Source organism: Panthera leo, chromosome B3 (genome assembly GCF_018350215.1).
Source record: "Panthera leo isolate Ple1 chromosome B3, P.leo_Ple1_pat1.1, whole genome shotgun sequence".
Classification (NCBI taxonomy): Eukaryota; Metazoa; Chordata; class Mammalia; order Carnivora; family Felidae; genus Panthera; species Panthera leo.
In genome coordinates, this window is record NC_056684.1 from 94,761,350 (window position 1) to 94,783,336 (window position 21,987).

The window sequence follows — 21,987 nt, forward strand, 5'->3', positions numbered from 1 at the left end:
TAAACTATTTCATTTTGGTGATGTAGCTTCTCGTAACAGGCTATAGAATGGTATAAAATACCTTGAGGCTTCTGTCACTTGTTAAATCGTTCTTTAAGAGTATGCAAATTAACTTGAGATAGCAAATAATTCAAAAGGTTTTAATAAGATGATTGCTTCATAATTTTAATTCAACATTAGCTAAAATTAAATCTCATTTGGCAATTTAGAACATTAAACCCACAAAGTAGTCCATTATCTATATAATATGGATATATACTATTTATATTTTGGCACGTACAATCTCAACAATTACTTCTGTGCTCCTTTAGTCCTTTTGACTGGTGACTGTTTAATTGGACACAGTAAAAGTAAACAAGGGGAAAAATGTGCCTTAGAGATACTAGATTTTTGTTGGTTTCCCATTTACTATGACAATCTCTTTTTCATTCTTTTACACTTCAGACATAAAATTATATATAAATGTGTATATTATGTGTGCATGTGTGTGAAAAACAGATTTGCCCCAGAAGTTTCCAATGTAATAAATATTCTAAGAAAAGAAATCATAAACTAAAGTGTAGAGTTCAAGTCCTGAAAGAGGTGTTTTATTAGTGTTAGAATAATTTGGCATCTTCTTCGTATACTTGAACACTTTCAGGTCTCAAACTCTATGCAACAAGTTCTCAGATACTCCTGAAACCTAAATAATAAAAACCAGTCATGTAGGAAGCAAGGAGTATGAGCTTTATATATATATATACACACACATTAGTTTTGCAGGAATAAGCCTTAGGTAGGCATGCAGGTTGGACTTGCTAGCAGGTATTATGTGCCTGGAAGATCAACGTTTGATTCACTCAGGAATAATCTGGAGTTGTTACCAGTTACTTGTACTTGGCAAATGCTCAGACACAGAATTAGATTCTTCACAAGAAGTGGGAATACATGAAAGGAAGCTTCTTGAAAGACATGATGGCATCCTCACCTGGAACTGGAAAGACTTCCCCAGTAGGCCAGGGAAGCTTGCCTCCAAGAGGAAGTGCTGTTAGATGCTATCCCCTGCTCTGGGAAGTCACCTTGGGATGTAGATCTTTTTATTTACATTAAATGAACTAGACTCTGCCTATGTCTATCTGTGTCTTTTAGTCAATTACATCCTGTGACACTAGAGAGAACCGTGCCAGTATTTATTTTCATTCACTATTATGAGATTGAATTTTTAAACCTTGTGCTGAACTTGATGTTTCCTATGGGACTTTTTAAGAAGCAAAGAAAAAAAAAAGCTCGCCAATAGAATTCTGAAGGTTAGTATATTCTATGGAGATTAGAGATCCTGGTTCTTAAAACTTTATTTCAAAATTCCTTATAATCAATGGGTTCTATGGCTTTTATTTGTATCACAGATTCCCCAGAGAGGTGTGAGCAGCATGACACTAGTTTCCCTGAAACTAGCCTTTACGAACACAGGCTTTGTGCCTAACTCTAGAGGAAGCACAGAATTCTGGGATTACCAACAAAATGAAGTATTCCAAACTGCAGTTTCCTCTATGGTCACTTGAAAGTATCTTTTTTTTTTTTTCCTCTTTTTTTTATTCTTTTCTCTTTTTCTTTCTGGAACCTATTTTCACATGAACCTCCTACCCATGAGCTTGTCATGAGTACAAAGACCAGTAAGGAAAAAGCAATACTAAACTGTTGAAGAGAACTTGCTATCTAAATGCTTTATTATTGGGGAAAAAGAAACCCAGACAAAGTAATAATCAACTGGAAATCAGCCAAGGTATTTGACTAAATATTTTATCCTATGCAAATATCAGTTTGCATATTTTTAGGACAAACAGCACACTAGAATCTGAGTTTCTACAGAATGGAGAGAGGGAATCGATAAACAGCACCCAGAACCTTGTTCCTCCCAACCTCACTCACACACCTCAGACATAAATGAACTTTTTATTAGTCCCAAACATAATCTTTCCATATCTCAACTATTCTTTCAAATTTAAAGTCAGTTAATCCAATTTGCTGACATCCTTAAATCTAATATAAAAAGAGACATTTTTGGACTAAATTCTGTTTTCCATTTTCTGAGTTACAGAACCATAGAAAGAAAACAACATCATTTCTTATTGAAGTGTGTACTTTCATCTAATTCATTCATATTCTTAAAGACTTTGCCAACATGTATTTAACAAAATCCACATCAATTAAAATTTACAGCAGCGTTACCAGAGTTTGAAAAGATTGTGTTTAGTTTGCTTCTTCTCTTTTGGCCCTATCTGTACCACCTGCCATCCAATTTACCAGGGCATCCTCTAATATCCCAACATCAGGACATCATTAAATTTTTTCTTACCTTTATGAATTTAGGTACTTTTAATATTAAAAGCAAATTCAAAGCACACAATGTCTCCAGTTTTTTGTTAGAAGTGTAACAGTGATTTCAATAAAAATAGTTAAAAATCTATTATATTTAACTCTCACAGTGAAACAATTATCTGTTACCAAAATCAAGCAAAAATTCAGTACCTAATATGTGAATTATCTCAATATGACTAGAAAATTGTGTAATCTACTCTTACAGCTTCAGATATGCAAACATAGCAGTTTAATGATGAGGTTTCCACAATTTAAGCAGAGGGGTGCACTGGAGTAGGTGGATAATTTGGGCAAAGGGCAAGCAATAGCCTGAAGTAGAAACAAGAATTGTGAAGACAAGAGTATTGTAATCTGAATTAGCAATTACTTGCCGTCTCCACTCTGCTTCATTGCACATAGCCAGTTTTTCACCATTAGATTTGTTGACGCTTTGGCATTAACCAACCACATAATACCATCATAATCAAAACACACACACACACACACACACACACCACTGATACTGTTCTTTTCTATTACTTCTAACTCAAGCAATAAGCAGATTTAAGGGAAAACTATAATTTAAATCGGGTAGTGACGATATAGAAATATTTTACCCTAATCCAACACCAAAATTCACCTCATTTTACTAGCTGAATTATCACATCTTTTCTTTCCTTTTGTCCCCAGTAGAAACAGACAAAAACATTACTTACATTGCACGATGAGCTGCACCAAGGCTTCTCTTGGTTTCACGTTAAATCCATTGTATTGGCTGGTCTGACACCTGTACATTCCTGACATTTCTCTAGATACATTCACAATCCTCAGTGTTCCATCATAACTCTCCATTTGCATTGACCCATCAGGCATTGCAACTTCTTTATCCGCTCTAGACCAGAGGATGATGGGTTTAGGTTTTCCAGTTACTTGACACTGCAGTTCTATTGTGTCCCCTTCTCTGGTGACCAGAGGTGATTTTTCCTGTGGAACAGTCAGATTGGGTGGAACTTGAAATGGGAAAAAGAAAATTTTTCAAGGTTAGTATAAACTGGTAAAGCATATCCAAACACAGAAAATCATAAGGAAACAATTTCTGCTGGTTGAAGAAGTGTGACAATTCAGATGACAAAAATAATAGAGACCTTGGGAGTAAGTGGCACATACTCTCACTTAAAAGAATTCTGAATTGTTTTCCTATGACTCTCACAGATGAGGTATTTAAACAACATTAGCAAAATAAAGAAAGCATTAAATTGGAACATGAAAGGTCAACATAAGAACAATCTACTCAATGACTTGTCATGATCAGTCATTAGCTGGGTTTTTAACATCTGCATTTCATAGAAGAGTGATCCTGCTTGCTGAGGGTAGGATCCAGCTTTTCAGTCTTGTTTCCTATGTTGTTATCTCTTACCCAAAGATGCTCTAAGAAAGGGATAAGAGACATTTTCGACTTAGCAGGCACAGTAAACGCAAGTAATAGGAAAAGGAAAACAAAGGACCTCTGATAGAAAATCAGAAGTTTTGACTCTGGTGTACAAAATGTTGCCAAATTGCTAACATTTAGGGTTTGTTTTCTCCCTGATGGAAATGGAATGCAACAACAGACTTAGAATGCCACACTCTGACAATCCACTATATTCTTCTCTTTTGGACTTTTAATATTTTTAACATTTTAATTTCACATAATTTCCTTTTAAGACATTTTGAGATAAGTATAAGTAGTTTGTCACAATTTGCCCCTATTTCTGTGGAATTAATTTTAAGTGAATTTTCGAGAACATATTACAAAAATAAAATAATTGTAATTTTTTCAAGTAAAGCTAATTTTTTAGTTTACTGAAGACATTTATGAGACATTCATTTTACATGAAATTTACTGTGCTGGAATATATTTATGTTAGGGTTTAGTGAAAAGTATCAACCAGTAAGAGGCAAATACTGTTCAGTGTGTTGTTTCAGAAACATTACCTATTCCGCTGAAGACTTTTATTTCTTACACAAATATATATGAAATCCATTGTATTTGGGCAATTAAAATGTCTATCAAAAAACAAAGGCTAACTTAGAATGCCAGAATAGGAATAACCAGAAATATAGGAATAATTCTACCCTTCTGGGAAACATCATATGCTTCCTTTAGAGGTATCACTGCATATATGGATAAAAAGGCAAAGATTTTATTCTTCCTTTTGGCATTACTGTGTTCCAGTGCCCGAGAACAAAACAAACATAGTTTTTAAATTATTTTTCAACTTAACGTTGAACTGTTACCGCTCTTGTTACACATAGAGGAAAATAAATTTGAGTCCAAAGTGATAGGGAAGTTAATTATCTTGCTATTTAAGTATCTTCAGGTTTTTTTTCCTTTCATTTAATTCCTTCATTTGCTTCTTATTTTTAAAAAAGTTACTTAAATAATGCATACATCTTAGAAATTAGAAAAAAATATGAAATATTAACCGCCACTTCCTTGCATTTAATTTTTTTTTTAATTTTATTTTTATTTTTTTTTTTTTTAATTTACATCCAAATTGGTTAGTATATAGTGCAACAATGATTTCAGGAGTAGATTCCTTAGTGCCCCTTACTCGTTTAGCCCATCCCCCCTCCCACAACCCCTCCTGTAACCCTCAGTTTGTTCTCCATATTTATGAGGCTCTTCTGTTTTGTCCCCCTCACTGTTTTTATATTATTTTTGTGTCCCTTCCCTTATGTTCATCTGTTTTGTCTCTTAAAGTCCTCATATGAATTAATGGATGAATGGATAAAGAAGATGGAGTATTACTCAGCAATCAAAAAGAATGAAATCTTGCTATTTGCAACTATGTGGACGGAACTAGAGGGTATTATGCTAAGTGAAATTAGTCAGTCAGAGAAAGACAAAAATCATATGACTTCATTAACCACCACTTTCTTGAAGTAGATATATACATTCTAGAATTTGGCAATAAAATATATTTTAAAATGCCTACATTTTTAAAACTTACATGATCAATTATTTGATTAACTTCTGTAAATATTAAAAAATTAAATTACTTAGTTAAATAATTAGTTTTTTAAATTTTTTTTAACGTTCATTCATTTTTGAGAGACAGAGACAGAGCATAAGCGGGGGAGGGGCAGAGAGAGAGGGAGACACAGAATCCAAAGCAGGCTCCAGGCTCCGAGCTATCAGCACAGAGCCTGACAGGGGGCTCGAACTCACCAACTGCGAGATCATGACCTGAGCAGGAGTCAGACGCTCAACTGACTGAGCCACCCAGGCGCCCCAATAATTTGTTCTTTTTGAAATGAACCACAAGGGAATGATGCAATTCTAAGCGGCATCTTACAAAAGGATTGGGAAGATGTAATATTTATTCACCCTCCATGAGAAAGCATACGGAATAACAGCAACAATATCTGCACTTAACATTAATTGTGCTCCTACTATGTGCCAGGCATAATTAGAGGTTTGACATTTTACTTCCTTGATAATCCTAAGGATTAAATATTTAATATTAAAATTTAACAAATGAGAACATTGAGAATAAGAGAGGAAAAACACTTTGATTTGATCAAAATTCAAATTGAGGCTAATTTAGAGCAGTTGGCCAATGTTGAGCCTCCAGTAAACTATGGTGTCTGGAATGAATAACTTGAGCTAACACCGGACCCCACTCCTCCTGCTCATGGCCTCTGTGCTCCTAGGGACAAAATGGACCAATTTTCCCTGCCCATCTCTTGGTCACTGTCTCAGGGACAATAAAAAGAGCCAAGGTAGAATTTAAAATGGTAAATTACACACCCTTTGCAAATGACCTTATCTATCTTATATCTTACAGATCTATAGTTGTCTTCAAAATCTCTGTCTATATTGGAATACTTCATACGTATAAGTCAAAACTGCTTATAAAATATAGCTATCCAAACATATCTCCAAATTCTGATAAATCTACATGAAATAAAAGAAAATAAATTATAAATTAAAAGATTATTCAATGGAGTATTAGTTTTTGAAATATTCCTCCCATCTCTTCCAAAAATAAGTCACATGACCTTGGCCAACCTTAATCACTCTGAGTATTAATTTCTTCATTTTTGAAAATAAGAATTTGTACTTTATAAGCTCCAAGGTTATTAATGTTATGACCCTAAAAACCAATAGTAAAACGTTAAGGAAAGAAGTGGTGCTAAATGAAAGTGTATTTCCTGAATTAGTAAGAAGAATATTCAGAGACTTTATTACATTAGGCCATTCTAATACAAAATACATAATGGACTAGCTATATAACTTTTTGTTGTTGTTTATCATGCTACATAGTTCAAAAACTCCCTTTATAAATTTATTTATGTTATTTATTTAGGTAAACTTTCCTCCCTACAAAATCAAATTACATAAATGCAAGACTCAATTTTAATCCAGATGACTTAAAAATAGATTTTTAAAATAAATTAGCCCAATTTTTGCTAAACAGCAACACTCAACTAAAATATTGTTTCCATCTCTTCCATGAGGCTTTTAAATCTTGAAATCAGAGTGAATCTTTCTTTGCAACTTTCTTGGCCAGGAAGACCTTACAACTTCCCACAGTTTTCATAGGCTTGTCTTCTCTCTCCACATTAAATTTTCCATTCTTTAGAATTCTTCAGTCAACTCTCTTATTATTACTATACATTTTCTTGTTACGAGATCTCATTTTTTCTCATGAATTTCTCTCTTTTATATGTTGATAACACAAATTCTAACTTTATCCCAAGGCTCTTTCAGTCTATGATTATAGCCCACTTCTATATCCCCAAAGTCTTTCAAATCCCCAAACCAAAGCACTGTTTATTTCTTGACTTAGTTGGTAGTTATCAACACACCTCATCTGCTAACTGAAAGCTACAGAATTTTGTTTTACCATTTCCTCTTGCTCACCACTTCTAATCAGCTGCGTTGTTTCCTCTATCAAAAATGTCTCTCATATCTGCCTATTTCTTTTCTTGGCTAGAGGCAGACTTCTCAGTAGAATTCATCATTTTCTCTTCTTGTGACACTACAATAAGTGGTCTCTGTCACCAGTCTAATTCTTCCAGGCTTCCTACTACCCTGCTATAAGCTTTATCATTTTAAATACAATTTTGTTCATGTCACTATGAAAACTACAGTACTTATTGAGAGTGCTCATAATACTGTTTTAATTTTTTAAAAAAAGATTGAAAACAGCCTGACGGATCCATTAAATAAATGGTGGTACAGTCACATTATAAAATATGATGCAGCCTTTTAGATGATGATGTAATACACCTACATTTATTGATAAAGATGCTGAAATTGCTAAGAAAAAGCATTCTAGTGAATAGTATGAATAGCTATTATCACTATGATTGAGTAAAAGATGTTACTGAGCACTATAAACAGCAGTATCAAAATTTTATATCAAAAAGACATATGCTGGCGAATGTTAGCAAGGAGCTTCTTGAAAGGAAGAAAATATATCTTTACATTGTTAGTATACAGCACTCTATTTCACACATAGTAAGAACTCAGTAAAACATGTTAGACTGAATGTACAAATTAAGAAAGGGAGGCAATTTTGCACTGATTTAGAGGAGAATAGGAGGCTTATACAGGAAAAATCTAGAGGAAAAGAAAATCCAGAAGGAACTATACCAAAACACTAACAGTGGTTCCCTCTGAGTGTGGGATTATTGATGAATTTTACTTTCTTTGTATATTTCCTGTCATCTTTCATTCTTCTACAATATGGACAATGCATATTAGTACATCATAGGTTCCAAGAAGCTCAGAGAAATCTAAAATGTTAATGCAACCAATTTTCCAAAGCTCATTTGATAAAAACTCCATTTTTTAATAACACAAATGTATCACCTGGACATAGCATTCTGTTCAACACAGTCTGAGAAACGCTTACTCCTTTAACACTCATTCTCTTGCAGTTTCACTGACTGGTGAACTTCAGTGCCCTTGAACAAGCCCTTCTTTTCTATGTTCAGCATGTCTGGCCCTTGCTGAATTCCAGTGGCTCCTGCTTGCCTCATGTGTTGAGATTCAGTTCAAATATTATCATTTTTGTGATAACTGCCTACCACTAAGGCTGGGTTGATTGCTCACTCTTCCTGAACACATATTACACTGTATATTTGTTTGACCTGTACTTGTGGCTTTGCCTTACATTTTCTCCCACTTCTATGCTCCTGAAAAGACAAGCTCCTCAAAGACAGAGTATCTTATTCTATCTCTAAAGTGCCCTGCTTTCCTGCTTGGCAGAGACCAGGAAGTCATGACATTGAAGAAGGAAGGGAGGGAGAGAGGGCAAAAAGGGTAAAAGATAAGAAGATAAAAGGCTATGAGTATAATAGACATAAACATAATAGAGACAAATCATGAACATTATAAAAGTGATAAATCATGAAATGTAGTATTACTTCTATAACTAGTAGCCCATACAAGTAGCAGAATCTTCTGCAAAATATATTGTTAGCATGGATTTCAGATGCGGTATATCTTGAGAAGTGTGTGGGTGTGTGAGAAAGTTGAGAGTCAAAAAAAGGACCCACCAGTTTATCTTTTCTTTCACCTTTCATTTAAAAATTCAAATAGATAAGCTGTAAATTAAAACAAAACAAAACGAAACAAAACAAATACAACAGAAAGAGCTAGCTTGAGGACATGCCATTTAATTATGTCATGATGTTTTTTCCATCCTTTTGCTAATCAACTGAATTATTTTTTCTTGAAACATTGTCTCCAGTGAAAGCATCAAACTAAGTAGAAAAAATGGAAATGTCTGCCCCTCTGAGATCCACATTTATCCATAAAGTACTCAGTAGAAAAAAATTTCCTCCTGGTAAAAACACAAAGCTACCTTCTATGACATATAGGTTATACATGCCCCAATTTTGATTTGTGCTGTCTGAAATGCTACCGTGGAAGATGCTATAATCAGAGAAACTTGAAAAGCATGATATGACACCAAAGTTTCTCATTCTAAACAATAAATATGTGACAAGTAATTCAAACTAGTTTTCTGTCAACATTTCCATAGTATCACAGACCATAAAATAAAACAAATATCGAAAATTCAAATGATTTTATTTCTTCAGTAGGAAGGAAGCTGACGAAATTTAATCTTTAGTCATTACTCAGAAAATGACTGGCCTATTTTCTCACTCACAAGAATGCAGGGGAAGGTTAGTTCATCTGAACTGTATGAGAAAATATCATGTGATCTGAAACAAAGACATCAGAATATGCTAACTACAGACAATGGTTTAAAACACATAACTATTTATAGTGTGTTTTAATAAGAGATATTAAAAGAAAATATATATTTCTTTTAACATAAAAAACATAATAAACTAAGTAGTAAGTAGAGTTTTCTCCAGAAGGACAACCAGACTCCCATTTTTCAAGAATCCTAAAATAGGTATGTCATTATTTAATTATACTTGAATTTTAGGGAGAAATCGTTTATAACACCTATGTATGTTTTAAAGTAATATGTATAATCTGTATTTGAAACATTAAAAAAAAAATCAGAAAAATGTGTGTTTATAAAAATGACCCCTAGAGGTCACACTTCAGGAATTCTCAAGTTGACTGGATGTATATAAAGGAATATAAGAAAGACTCAAGTAAATACTGAATTTGTAGATATAACTAATTCAAATGAATCAACTCTGTTTTGTTTGTTTTTTGTTTTTGTTTTGGTAACCTTCAAAAACAACATGTGAATTTTAAAAATTTACTATAAACTGGATGTGAGTTTCATCCTTGGTGATCTACTGATTGAGACGCCAAGGTTAGTAACATCCTTATTTCAGACCACATAATTTTAAAGTAAAGATATTCTATCACACTACAGTGCTTTCTCAGCGTTCACATCAGCAGTCCTCAATCTCATTTTTGCTAACATATTACAGATTAGCTTTATAAGTATGAGACGGGCACATAGATATATTCAAAATGTGAAGTTATGAGAAATCACAAAATAATTTTACATGGACATACAGAACTAAATAGCTTGCAATTGCAACACTTACTGACGGCACATCAGTAATGACTTCTCACAATGGACTAAGGAAAAGCAAGATAAACTATTAGTTAAGTGAAATTGTCAGCATGTCTCATTTCTCTTCCACTCAAAAAAGTATACCCAATATAAGTGAGAATAATATAATTATTGTAATCTATATTTAAAACTTCCATACCCTAATATTGGAAATTTTCTAATCTAATGTAATATAAACCTCACAGCTGATATGAACACACAACTGAAAGTAGGAGTAACTGCTTTAATACATGAAACATATAAGAAAGTGAGGTCTATGGCCATTGGGGAATATTCATATGACTATATAAGGGAATTTCGAGAATTCTATTCACTTAAAAGTAATTCCAATCCAAGCCACCAAAATACTTTTAAACTAATAAGCTTAATTAATATGTGTCAATTACTAAATATTTAGTAAGATGTGCTTAAAAGATTTTCAAGGTGATAAAGAAATCCATCATTCTAAAGACTTCTCACTTATGAATGAACCTGCTGATACTGGCCTCCTTTAAGAGACCATGACCGGGAACATAATTTTTGATGAAAGACAGCAACATTCTATAGTTCATTTCCCATGAAAGGAATAGAAATCACCAATGGATACTTATTGGAAACAACTCCTGTTTTGTTAAATCACAGAGATAGACAATATGTGAATTATAGGATATGTAGCACATAGAATGTTTTTGTAGTTTGTTTTAAAATATGCAGAACTTCTCTGAGCAACATTTTAATATAATTTAATGCAATGTCATATAATACAAATATACTGAATGCTGCACTTCCTTCTGGATTTTTTCCCCCTTACAAATGAATTACTAAAATCTCATTGATTAATGTTTCCCCTCCTTAAAAGTTCTTACCATTTCTGAATAGTCTTTAGTAAAACGTGTCATTCCACCATTCAAATATCTTCAGTAGTTACTTGTTTTCTAGGATAGAGGTCTAAATCCCATTGCTTGTTTTGCCCCTTACCTGCCAAACTTTATTAAGCTGCAATTTTTCTGTGAAAAGTCCTCTATTCAATTTAGCCAGGTCTTTGGGTTCTTTTAATATACTTGGCTCATTCTCTTCCTTCCTTCTCTACAGAAATGATGTTACCCTCATAATACCCGTCCAATCATCCCCCATTGTATTAAGGCCCAATTTAAGTTTCTTGTTCCCTTAAGTCTTTTTGAATTCTGTGTCTTTTATTCATTCTCCATGTCTCCGAATTACAGCATATCCAATTCATTCTACATATGCCAGAAAAAAATGCCTCTCTCCCTTACAAAGTAGCTCAGATGTCCTGGGGTCAGCACCAGGTTTTATCTACTTCCTCAGGAGCTCCCACACCATGTGACATTTTAAAGTATTTCAGAGGAAAAAAAATAAGTATTTCAGAGGTGCTTGATAAATTCTTAAGTGATTCATAGAGCACCAATGACAGTTACTAAGTAACCAAAGTAAGAAAACTATTGATGAATAATTACCTCTTGATGATCCAAGGCTTAATTATAAAGTGTATGAATTTCAAGATCATTTTTCACACATGAACTAACAATTTCAATTTTTAATTAAAAAAAACCAAAACAATCTAATTGGTTTTTATAAAGTTAGCAATTCTACTAGATTTTAATTTGATCACAGTAATTATATAGGGAGGTAAAATATCAGAAGCATTTGAATAGTATTGAGTAATTTGTCCATGCTATGGCTTTCTTCTATTAGCAGTAAAGAAGAGGCTATTTGGCTCTACAATAGAATGTCCACGGGGACCCATATTCTAAGACTTGTATTACTTATAGCCTCGTGGGTAAATCATATATGAAACACGCACTTATTTTTAAACGTTTCCTTATGCCAGATGGTAAGCCTACTGTTTTTGTCCATGATATGAATACACATAAATACTTGTCTTATCACACTCTGTAAATAAAAGATTGCCTTTTTAAAAAATTTTGCACTGACACACATTTTTTTTTTTACTGACTCACCTACAATAAGTTATGAGATGCAAACAAAACAGAATTGACAAGATTTTGCAAGTCTAGCAATAAAACCAGAAGAAAGAACGTGTGAAAAACAAACATGAGGTTGCAGTACCCCGGCATTTGCATTTGGAAATTCTAAGGGGAAATGTACCTGCAAGCACACATACATATACACTGCTTACTTCTGAAAGACTTTTAGAAAATCTTATTACAATGGTATTGTTAGTTATTTGGAATATATGGGGAGAGGCAGGATCTTGGAGGGTAGCAACTCTGGAGGGTTTAGTATTGGAAGATGGAGGACATGCCGTGCCATTCAATCAGGAAAACAACTTTGGCAGGCAACAGTGTGGCTGTTCGAACTTCACTCTCCCAGCAGGTGTTGCTATGGCACAAGAATAGTCTCTGAGGGATTCAATAGAACACAAAGTGTAAGATGAAAGAACAAAATAGAAAATCATTCTCTAAGTGGCATTCATATTTTCCCTGCTACACAAGCTACAAGTCCAGTTGCAAAGAAACATGGGTTCCGTTCTTGCTGCCTCATAAATACATAAGTGAATGGGAACTTAACCTAAGGTTGCTCATGTAGCATTTGGTTAAATGTAGTTTTCGAGTATCTTGCATTGTTCTGATCTTCATGCAATTTGGTTTTCTAACCTGATTCTAATCTTCTAAGAATCATTAAGATAAATCTGTATCAAAAAGAGAATTTTCTACTCACCTCTTTGGAAAAAGATATGAAAGTTTCCCTTGTTTCTGTGTTTAACTTCCCTTCCCCTGACTTACTGTATGTGTTACTCAGGCAGTGAAATATAGAAATAGCTGATGGTCACTGATTAAGTATGTAAAGTCTCACATGTAAAAAACTTAAAAAAAAAAACTAAAAAACTAGGAGCAAGATAGTTCTGCTTCCTAGTGACTCAAATTATGATAAAATTTCAACAAGGTAGGAATCTGGGCTAGATTTGAGAATATTGGAAGAAATAAGGACTGCAAAAGAAGCACTTTCTTTTTTGCTATAATAAGAAAGAATTACAAGAGTCAAACCATCAAATAAAGTACTAAGATCTTTACTAAAATATGACTAGGTTATTTGATAAAAAATAATAATCTATAACATCATTTCTGGGAAACGGGATCAATTCTTTAACTTAACTCTATGTTATTATGTAAATTCCATTTCATTTTTGTATGTCTTTTTAAAAATAATGTAGAGTAAAACTGGAAAACGGTTATTTGGGCATAAGAAATCAATTTAGATTTTTACCTTTAAAAGTTGAATATTGCACTCTAAACATTTGTTACAGAAACTAAAAATAACAAGCAGGAGAGAGAGAGTGTTATAGTTTAAAGTTAACTCAGAGATTCCCAAATTCCTGAAATTCTTCTGTTCTGTAACATATTTGTGTCCTTGCCTACTCGCTCTTAAAACAGTTTATCCAAATACATTTATATGTGTGCATAAATGCACTATCCCTTAAATCAACAGCAAAACATCCTGGGAATAACAAAAGCAGAACAGCATGTATGAAAACTTATGTGTTATTTTAGAGCTAACACCAATTCATTTTAACACACATTTTAGAGCTCCTTCAAAAGATAAATATGCTTAAAACTGAGGGCAAGAGAGATAAATTAGGCCATTCCCTACCTTCAAAAATGCACTATGCATTACAGAAAATGATAAATAGAGAGGATTCTTTGTAACTGGTAATTGCTCATAATTATTTTTAAATCTGATGGCTTTTTTTAGTAGATGTGCAGAGTTTGGGAGAGATTTAAGGTACAAAATTAGAAATGTGACTTGGGCTTAACCCAGCCCACTTTCCAGCTGTCCAATTTTAGGTCATTTTGAGAATTTAATGATAATTTAAAGATACAATGGCACAATGCACACTGGAGTATCCCTGAACTGTGAAGTACTTTGAGTTGTACACTTGTGAAGAGCAAGGCTCAGGGCTGGCAGCCTAATTTCAGATCCTTACTCTACCACCTACTAGGTGCATGACCTTGGGAAAGTCCTCCAACCACTGTCTCGTTTACTCTAAATAAAGTAGCATAATAGTACCAACTACATTTTTTTTAGGACTAAACAATATAATACATACAAAATCTTGAGCACAACGTCCAGCATATAGTAAACACTCCATGTATGTTTATATGTTATTATGTTTTCTTATCAGTGCCTTTTACTGGTGTGGTATCAATGACTGTATTTTATTGTTATACATATATTTCTATATTGAGGGCAAAGATCTTGCTTTATTCATACCCATGATGTCTCAAGTATTGAACATGGGTACACACAGAATCAAAGAAATATTTTTAAAACCATATATATATATATATATATATATATATACACATATATATATACGTGTGTATATATATATATATATACACACGTATATATATATATACATTGTCATTGTCAGTTCTATTGGAGATACATATGCATTTCAGATGAAAACACTGTTTGAAGAAGATAACATTTTGGAAATGGACAGCAATAAACTTTTTAAAAATCCGAACAGAGGCATCCCCCACTGCCAACCAAGGAAAGAAGGTTGCAGATTTCTTTCATTAGACACAATAATTTGATCAATGAGTTTGGATATTATCCTAAAATGGCACATAATACAGATATCCCAGCTCTCATTCTGTTTCTATGAAGTAAAGGGGCTTGGACATTCCTAATACATCTGTTCCTCCCTTATGAGGATGACAAAATGTCAGTGCTGTCCATTTTCACAAAGGTCAGGGTGTTGCCATGAAAACCAGGGACCAGTAAGTAAAAAGGAGCTGTCTGATCATGTTAATTATGTGATTGCTTTTCTGTGGATGAAGGAATTCTAAATTAAAAGGATGATAACTATAAATTATATATCAAATGCATCTTATGAAAGCATAGCAAAAGAAAGATGCTTTAAAGCAATCCACAATTTATTTTATTTTGTAGAGCAACTGTTGCTCACAGTGGTAAACTCTTCAACGTGGAATGGCTAGAAAAATCAATTTGCTTCTATAATAAAAAGGCCATTTGTCTACTTGTAGAATCCATGTGACATTGTTAGGCCCCTTGTAAATGACCACACTGCACAATGCCTGTGGTTTACAAATTCCCTAATTACACCACTGATTGTGTATCATTGAATATGCCTTATCCTGTGGAAATAGACACTACTACCATTTTAATAAACATTTTGACATAAAATGAAGCTGGCTCTTTCACGCTTTGTCAAGAGCAAGATGAAACAACCAGTGAACACAATGTTCCATCAACAGATCAAGGCCACATGTTCTTTACAGCAAATGAGGCTTAATTAACAGATCTGTTAGTAGGTAACTAACTGGTCAATTAAAAAATAGGTTTCTTTTTTATTACACATGAACACTTTATTAACAAATATTCTCCCAATGAATGATTGCACTTTATGGTCCCTTCTGCCAGTCTGCAGAAGTGTAGAATGATACAATAAAAATATGAGCCCAATTTTAAAACCAAATAAAAACTCATATAATGCCATTGATTGGAATGAGACATAACTCATTCTGAGCTCATATGTGAGTGTGAATAGAGTACCATTTTATTAATATGGTTTTACATTGCATTTTATTCCTAAGCAAGGATATTTCTGCTTAAATGTCAACTAAATACATTTTGTTTACAAGTATTGTTTAGACAGACTCGGTAAAAGTGGACTACTTATGTTTCATTTATAGTGGACTGTAATTCACACGAAATCCATTTTAGATGCAGACATTTGAACTGCCTGTCATTCTATTTTTTCTACTTCACATATTTAAATTACCAGTATATTTCATATTGTGCACAACAGTCTTTCTTTAAAGTGCAATGATATGCTTCACATTTCACATCTTTTTAATCTAGTCATCACTGATGGAAGATCTCTAAACTTGGGGAAATTCTGACTTATTTACCTGTCATATACTTGAGGGGAGTCCAGCATTCTCAATTCTTCAGTTTCCCTGCAAATCACTGCCATGTCCCCTTTTCTAAAGCTTTCAGTCCTGGTTCTAAACGGCCTCTTAGGTTGACTTTCGCCAACAGGTCTTCTTAGGCTCCAATTGTTTAGTCAAAGATGTATGAAAGGCAAACACATTATGATTTGAGAATTCTGAAATGAATTCACTCATTGAAAATACGTTTCTCACAGTTTATCTCTGAGTCTGAAATCTCATTTCGTGAGCTCATTCAATTCAGAGGGTATGTGTTTTATATAAAAGGCAGCCATAAGTGACCTCTGTTCAACACCTTACTGTGCTACTTAGAAACTCTGAGGCCTAGTAAAGTTACTTATGCTTTCTAAAGCTCAAGTTTCTCATCTGTAAAATGGATATAATCACAGCAGTACGTACTTCAAGGGGTTTTCCAAGGATTCAATGAAGTACTCATTTTAAATTATTTAGCCCAGCAACTAGAATATAATAAAAGCTCCAAACTTCATAGATTATCACTTCTTGTAAGTAGGTATTCTATGTTATGTGGTCTATAATTTACTTTTAATCTTCCACATATGGTAATGTTTTGTTTATTTTGTGTAGTTATATATATGTGTTCAGTCTCTAAGCTGCATGCTTGCATTTCATGCATTTTTCTGTTTTTATTAAGCTGCGATATAATTTTTTAAAAAAAATACTTCACTGTAAACAATGTGATCTATGTTTATATGCTGTAACTTTTAATGTATATTCTAGGGTTATGGTTATTTAAACTATGCCACTCAGACCCCAGGTGTGGTTAAAGTAGTATTTTAAATACCCAAACCCTGGGTTCACTCTTCTCAGGAAGCTAGGATAAGTATAACGATGTTGAGCTGCACTAGAGGATTTTTAACCTAGCATAACATTGAAAGTGGTCTTCTTTGGTGACATGAATACTGTTCAAGCTGTGTACCTTGGTTAGAATAAGGTAAGGCCTTACTCTGCTTTTGTGAGTGGAATATAAGACTGGTAAATGGAACCTAACATCCTACCACTCTTTGGAGTGGTGTTCTCAGAGCAGGAGAGAAAGGTGTGTTCCATCATCAACAGAGGGCATGGCATATGATCCAACCAGGTTACCTGAATCTCTTTTGGAATATTTTAAGACCTCCTTTAGTGACCCTTTCATGCAAGGCCCTTGTCAAATTCAGAATCACTGAGATGGTGAAGGGAAATAGCCATTTAATGTAAGGTGATGTGACATTTTATAGCATGCTGCAAACTCTTATACTGGACTTATACAATCTGAGATTGTAAGCTTAATTCATAATGTGGCTATAGGAACTAAGAAAGTACCTAAGCTTTGGGGTCCATTTCCCTCTCTATAAAATAAAACGTATTAGGTAATCTATAAACGGCCTCAATATTTAAAAACTATGCCAATAAATGAGACATTTAGAAATCTTTTAAAAATGTTTTACAAAGTAGGTGTCTGAAGACCTGCCCCAATCATCTTTTATTTTAAAACTAGATATTCAAAATTTATAAATTTTCCAAAATCATATCACCAAAATTCCAGTTGTAGTGATTTTCTAAATGTATTTAATCTCTTTCCTAACCTCACTGATATGCCACAATGAAGGATGAAAAATTAAGACGGAAAATTAATAAGGTCCTTTTACTAAAAAAATGTATTCATTTGTAAGCATATTCTTTGGGGAAAGTTCTTTGCATTAATGGTAGCTCTAATTTCTATTTTGGAGCTCTTAAAAGAAATAGCTTTGATTTAAGACATTCTAATATGTAAAATGAAACCTACATGCTACACACAAGTTAACTCACTATACTAATTGTTCTAGCGGATGCTAGAAGATCTAGGATTCTAGAGTACCTGCTTCCACAAGAGCAAAATGATGATCAAACTATTAGTCTATGGATCTAGTCTCCACGGCTACTTCTATTCATCTCTCTGTTCCTCACCTGATAATGGTAGATTGATAGTGTCACCTACAAACACAAAATTATGAAGTGTGGTCATAATCACATAAATAGTAAATATAATGTTATTTCCCATAACTCTATCCTCTTCTCTAGGCAAAAGATCCAGATTAAGTTTTTATATCATAGCTTTAAATAATATACCCTAGCCTATATTCTATTCTTAAGTACAAATTTAATGGAGAAATTTATTGTTCATCAATTAATGGATAGACTGTCATCTTTAACTCTAGTAACTAAATTATTGATAGTTAGTATAATTTTAAATGCAAATTATGAAACTAACTAATAGTGTTTAGTCCTCATAAGATTAGATAAACCTATATTTAGTCATTTAAAATTCAAATAGTTCTTAGGCCCTCATTGCTTGCATTTATAAAAGGATGAAGAGTATAGGAAGCATAAATTGGGTATTCTTTCCTATTTCCCATTGATCTGTTCTTATCTTACTTGTTCTTATCTTAATGCAATCCAGGAATTTCAAAAAGTGTTTAACTCTGCCAAGTGAAGAAAATATTCAACACAAGACATGGTAATTTTACAATAGCTAAATTAGCCATTGTTAAACTATAACCTGTAAGGTAGAAACTTTGTTTTGGTATTTGTGGGGTTGGGGGGGAAAGCATATTTTAAGATGAATAACAGGGAAACTTATAAATCCAATGTTACTTCCATAATTACAGATATTCAAGTTTATGTGAGATAATTCTAATTACAAACATGATTAAAGTTTATTGAACTATTATAGAAAATACAGAATTTTTGCATTTATGCCCTCCCAAAATATAAGTAGCAAAAACATTGATACAATTCATGCTTTTCAAAACAACTTGTAACTTACTGATAAGGCTAACTAAAAGCATTTTAAATATTCCGTATCTCATTGCAACTGATCTCATTGCAAAGAGAATTAGTGTAATTGTTACTTTTTGTAAATCTCTCTTTCTCTCTCTCTCTTCCCCTCTATTCCACTCACCCTCTCTCCCTTAATTCACAATCCTTTCATTAGAAGAAAGGTAAGAGCTGCTTCCATTGTCAAAATTCATTCATCAATATTAAAGTACCTGGGACAAACAAAATCTTTCACATGCCTCTTCATGCTGATGAAGAGATATTAAAGGTCCGACAGATGCTATAAATACATAAGTTTTCCCCGGGGTATTCCTTCTTCCACACAAATTGAGGAGCTCTTTTTCCTTATGTCCATTTTTTTTTATTTTCTTTATAATTTTTGCTTTTTTCCACCATTTCCTTGGATATATTTTACCTTTGTTTCGCATTCTCTTCGTGGACAAGTTCATCCACTTCTAATTAATGCAACTGCTTGTGAAATCCATGCTCTACTTGTGACCTTTCTTTTGGTCATCAAACATGATTCTCTAATTGGTAACCAGAAACTCAAGGATGTTGTCCAACCCTTCAGCTATAAATGATCCTAAATCAGTTTGTCCTCTCAAACGTCTCCCACAACCTAAAGTCTCTCACTCAGAAGGTGGCATTGCCATGTTCTAAGCAGCTGGAGTATAACATTTTGGAAGCATAAATGAACAATAAACTTTGGAAGGGACTAAAGAATTTATCTAAGCAAACAGTTGACAACTATGTGTTGTTAATACCATCTGTGCATGAATTTGGATCAGAATTGTTGCCCAAATATCATCTTACATAGAAGTCCTAATATAAGAGAGATATATGCTTATCTCTGATTGAAACTGAAAAGAAAGGGGGGGGGATTATAAAACTTCCAGCTGGTTATTTACTGTCTCTCTCCAGTTCAGTAGCCCTTGAAAATATTTCCCCCAAATCCTTAGTTATCATTAGAACACCATTTAAAACCAGTTACCCACTTGATTCCTTTATTCTACAGATGAAAAATCTTGAGGTCCAGACAGACCCAAGGTCATAAAGCTATTAAGTGGTAAATATGGGCCTGGACCAAGTCCATAGCTTTGTTCTAATGTCAGTCAGGCTTTCTCCCTCTCTCTCTCTCTCTCTTAAATTTTTTTTTTTTTACTTCTCTCTGTCTTTTAAAAATTTATTTATTTAAATTCAAATTAGTTAATATACAGTGTAGTACTGGTTTCAGGAGTAGAATTAGTGATTTATCACTTGCATATACCACCCAGTGCTCATCCCAACAAGTGCCCTCCTTAATGTCTATCACCCATTTAGCCCATCCCCCTATCCAAAACCCCACCAGCAACTCTCAGTTTGCTCTCTGTATTTAAGAATCCCTTATGGTTTGTCTCTCTCTCTCTGTTTTTATCTTATTTCCTGATGCCAGTCAGACTCTCTCTTAAGCTGACTTGAGAGTATTGGTCACTGACTAAATTGTCCCTTAGCAGGAGAGGTTATAAGTGCTCCCCAGTGCCTCATCTGATTCTTATTAATTTCTTCAGCTGAAGAAATAGCTCCTCCCCTCCCCCACTCCAAAATGAGGGTGTTTTGTTTTGTTTTAATGTTCTTTTTTTCCCACTCTATTTCTTTAATCTCTTCCTTAAAAATATTCCAAAGATATAGTGGAGAGATAAGGAATCTAAGATGCAAAGAGGTTTTATTGACTTCTCAGATGACATTCATGAGTGACATTAATATTCACATCCATGAAGGACTGCCTAGCCCCACTGCCTTTTTGCTTCTTAATAAAAATTTTGTTTTCTCTCTCACATTATCTCTAAATGAAACTATTTTATATCTCCACCATTCTTCCTCTAATTGTCTCTTTTTGGAACTCTGAAGATTCATCCAATGAATAGCCTCCCCCCCTCCCAAATGCCAATCTGATCATACTCACCCCTTGATAAAGTTCTTTGGTCATTCTTGCTTGAGTGAATGAGATCTAATTATATGCATTTTCTTCTAAGATCTAGGGACATACAATCCTTATTCTTAATCCAGTTCAGATGCCACCTGTTCCATAGAACTCTTGCTGACCAGATTCAATCATTTCATGCTATATGTTTCTATATTTCTCTGATAGCTTGTGAAGCAACTCTAGACTTCATCTGTTATTAAAGTTTTCAAGTGTATTCTCACTATGATATACAATCAATTATGAATTATACCCTATTTGTTTTTATTTCTTCCATACCTCCTTTCCTACAGTGGTTGTTGAATAAAACTTTTTTTTTTTTGGATTGAATATGCACTATGTTTCATGAATTAATTCCAGAATTGCAGGTGACAACTATACTTAATTTCTCTCTGCTATATTAGAACACTTGGCTTTATTCCTTCTTGCACTGTAAATTAGCTTTGCCTCTCAAATTTAAATTTCCAAGCCTCAATATTCCTCCACTAAGGGCAGTTTCTTTAGGGCTGACAGACTGTGAAATAAAGGTCTTATATACCAGATGGAAGGAAAAAATACCAATATTGTGAGCTATCAATAGTGTGTACATTTCTTGTGGAGGGTTTCCTGTCTCCATTAAGATGACTTCAGAAGTTTCAGGAGTCTTTTTGTAAAGAACTTTGCCTTATTTTTGTGTAATTTAACAATTTTTCTCTTAGGTCATTCGGCACATTTTAATATGGCACTTGGTAAGACTTCTGAAAGTATCTTTACCTTAAAAACATTCAAGTATGGGGTTTTGACTATTTGAATGGTTGTTATCAAAGACAACACAGAATTGGTCATAAGCTCCAAACACCACAATCCCCATTAAGCTACCTGAAATTAAATG

General features: G+C 33.6%; 1 protein-coding gene across 1 annotated transcript in view; it reads right to left on the reverse strand.

The window, feature by feature from the left end:
- The window catches only part of MDGA2 (MAM domain containing glycosylphosphatidylinositol anchor 2), an 855,787-nt gene that overhangs the window by 197,666 nt on the left and 636,134 nt on the right, over positions 1–21,987 (reverse strand). The window contains exon 8 of the mRNA XM_042943085.1: positions 3,054–3,347. Coding sequence (XP_042799019.1) covers positions 3,054–3,347 — 294 coding nt within the window. The remainder of the gene's footprint in view (positions 1–3,053; positions 3,348–21,987) is intronic.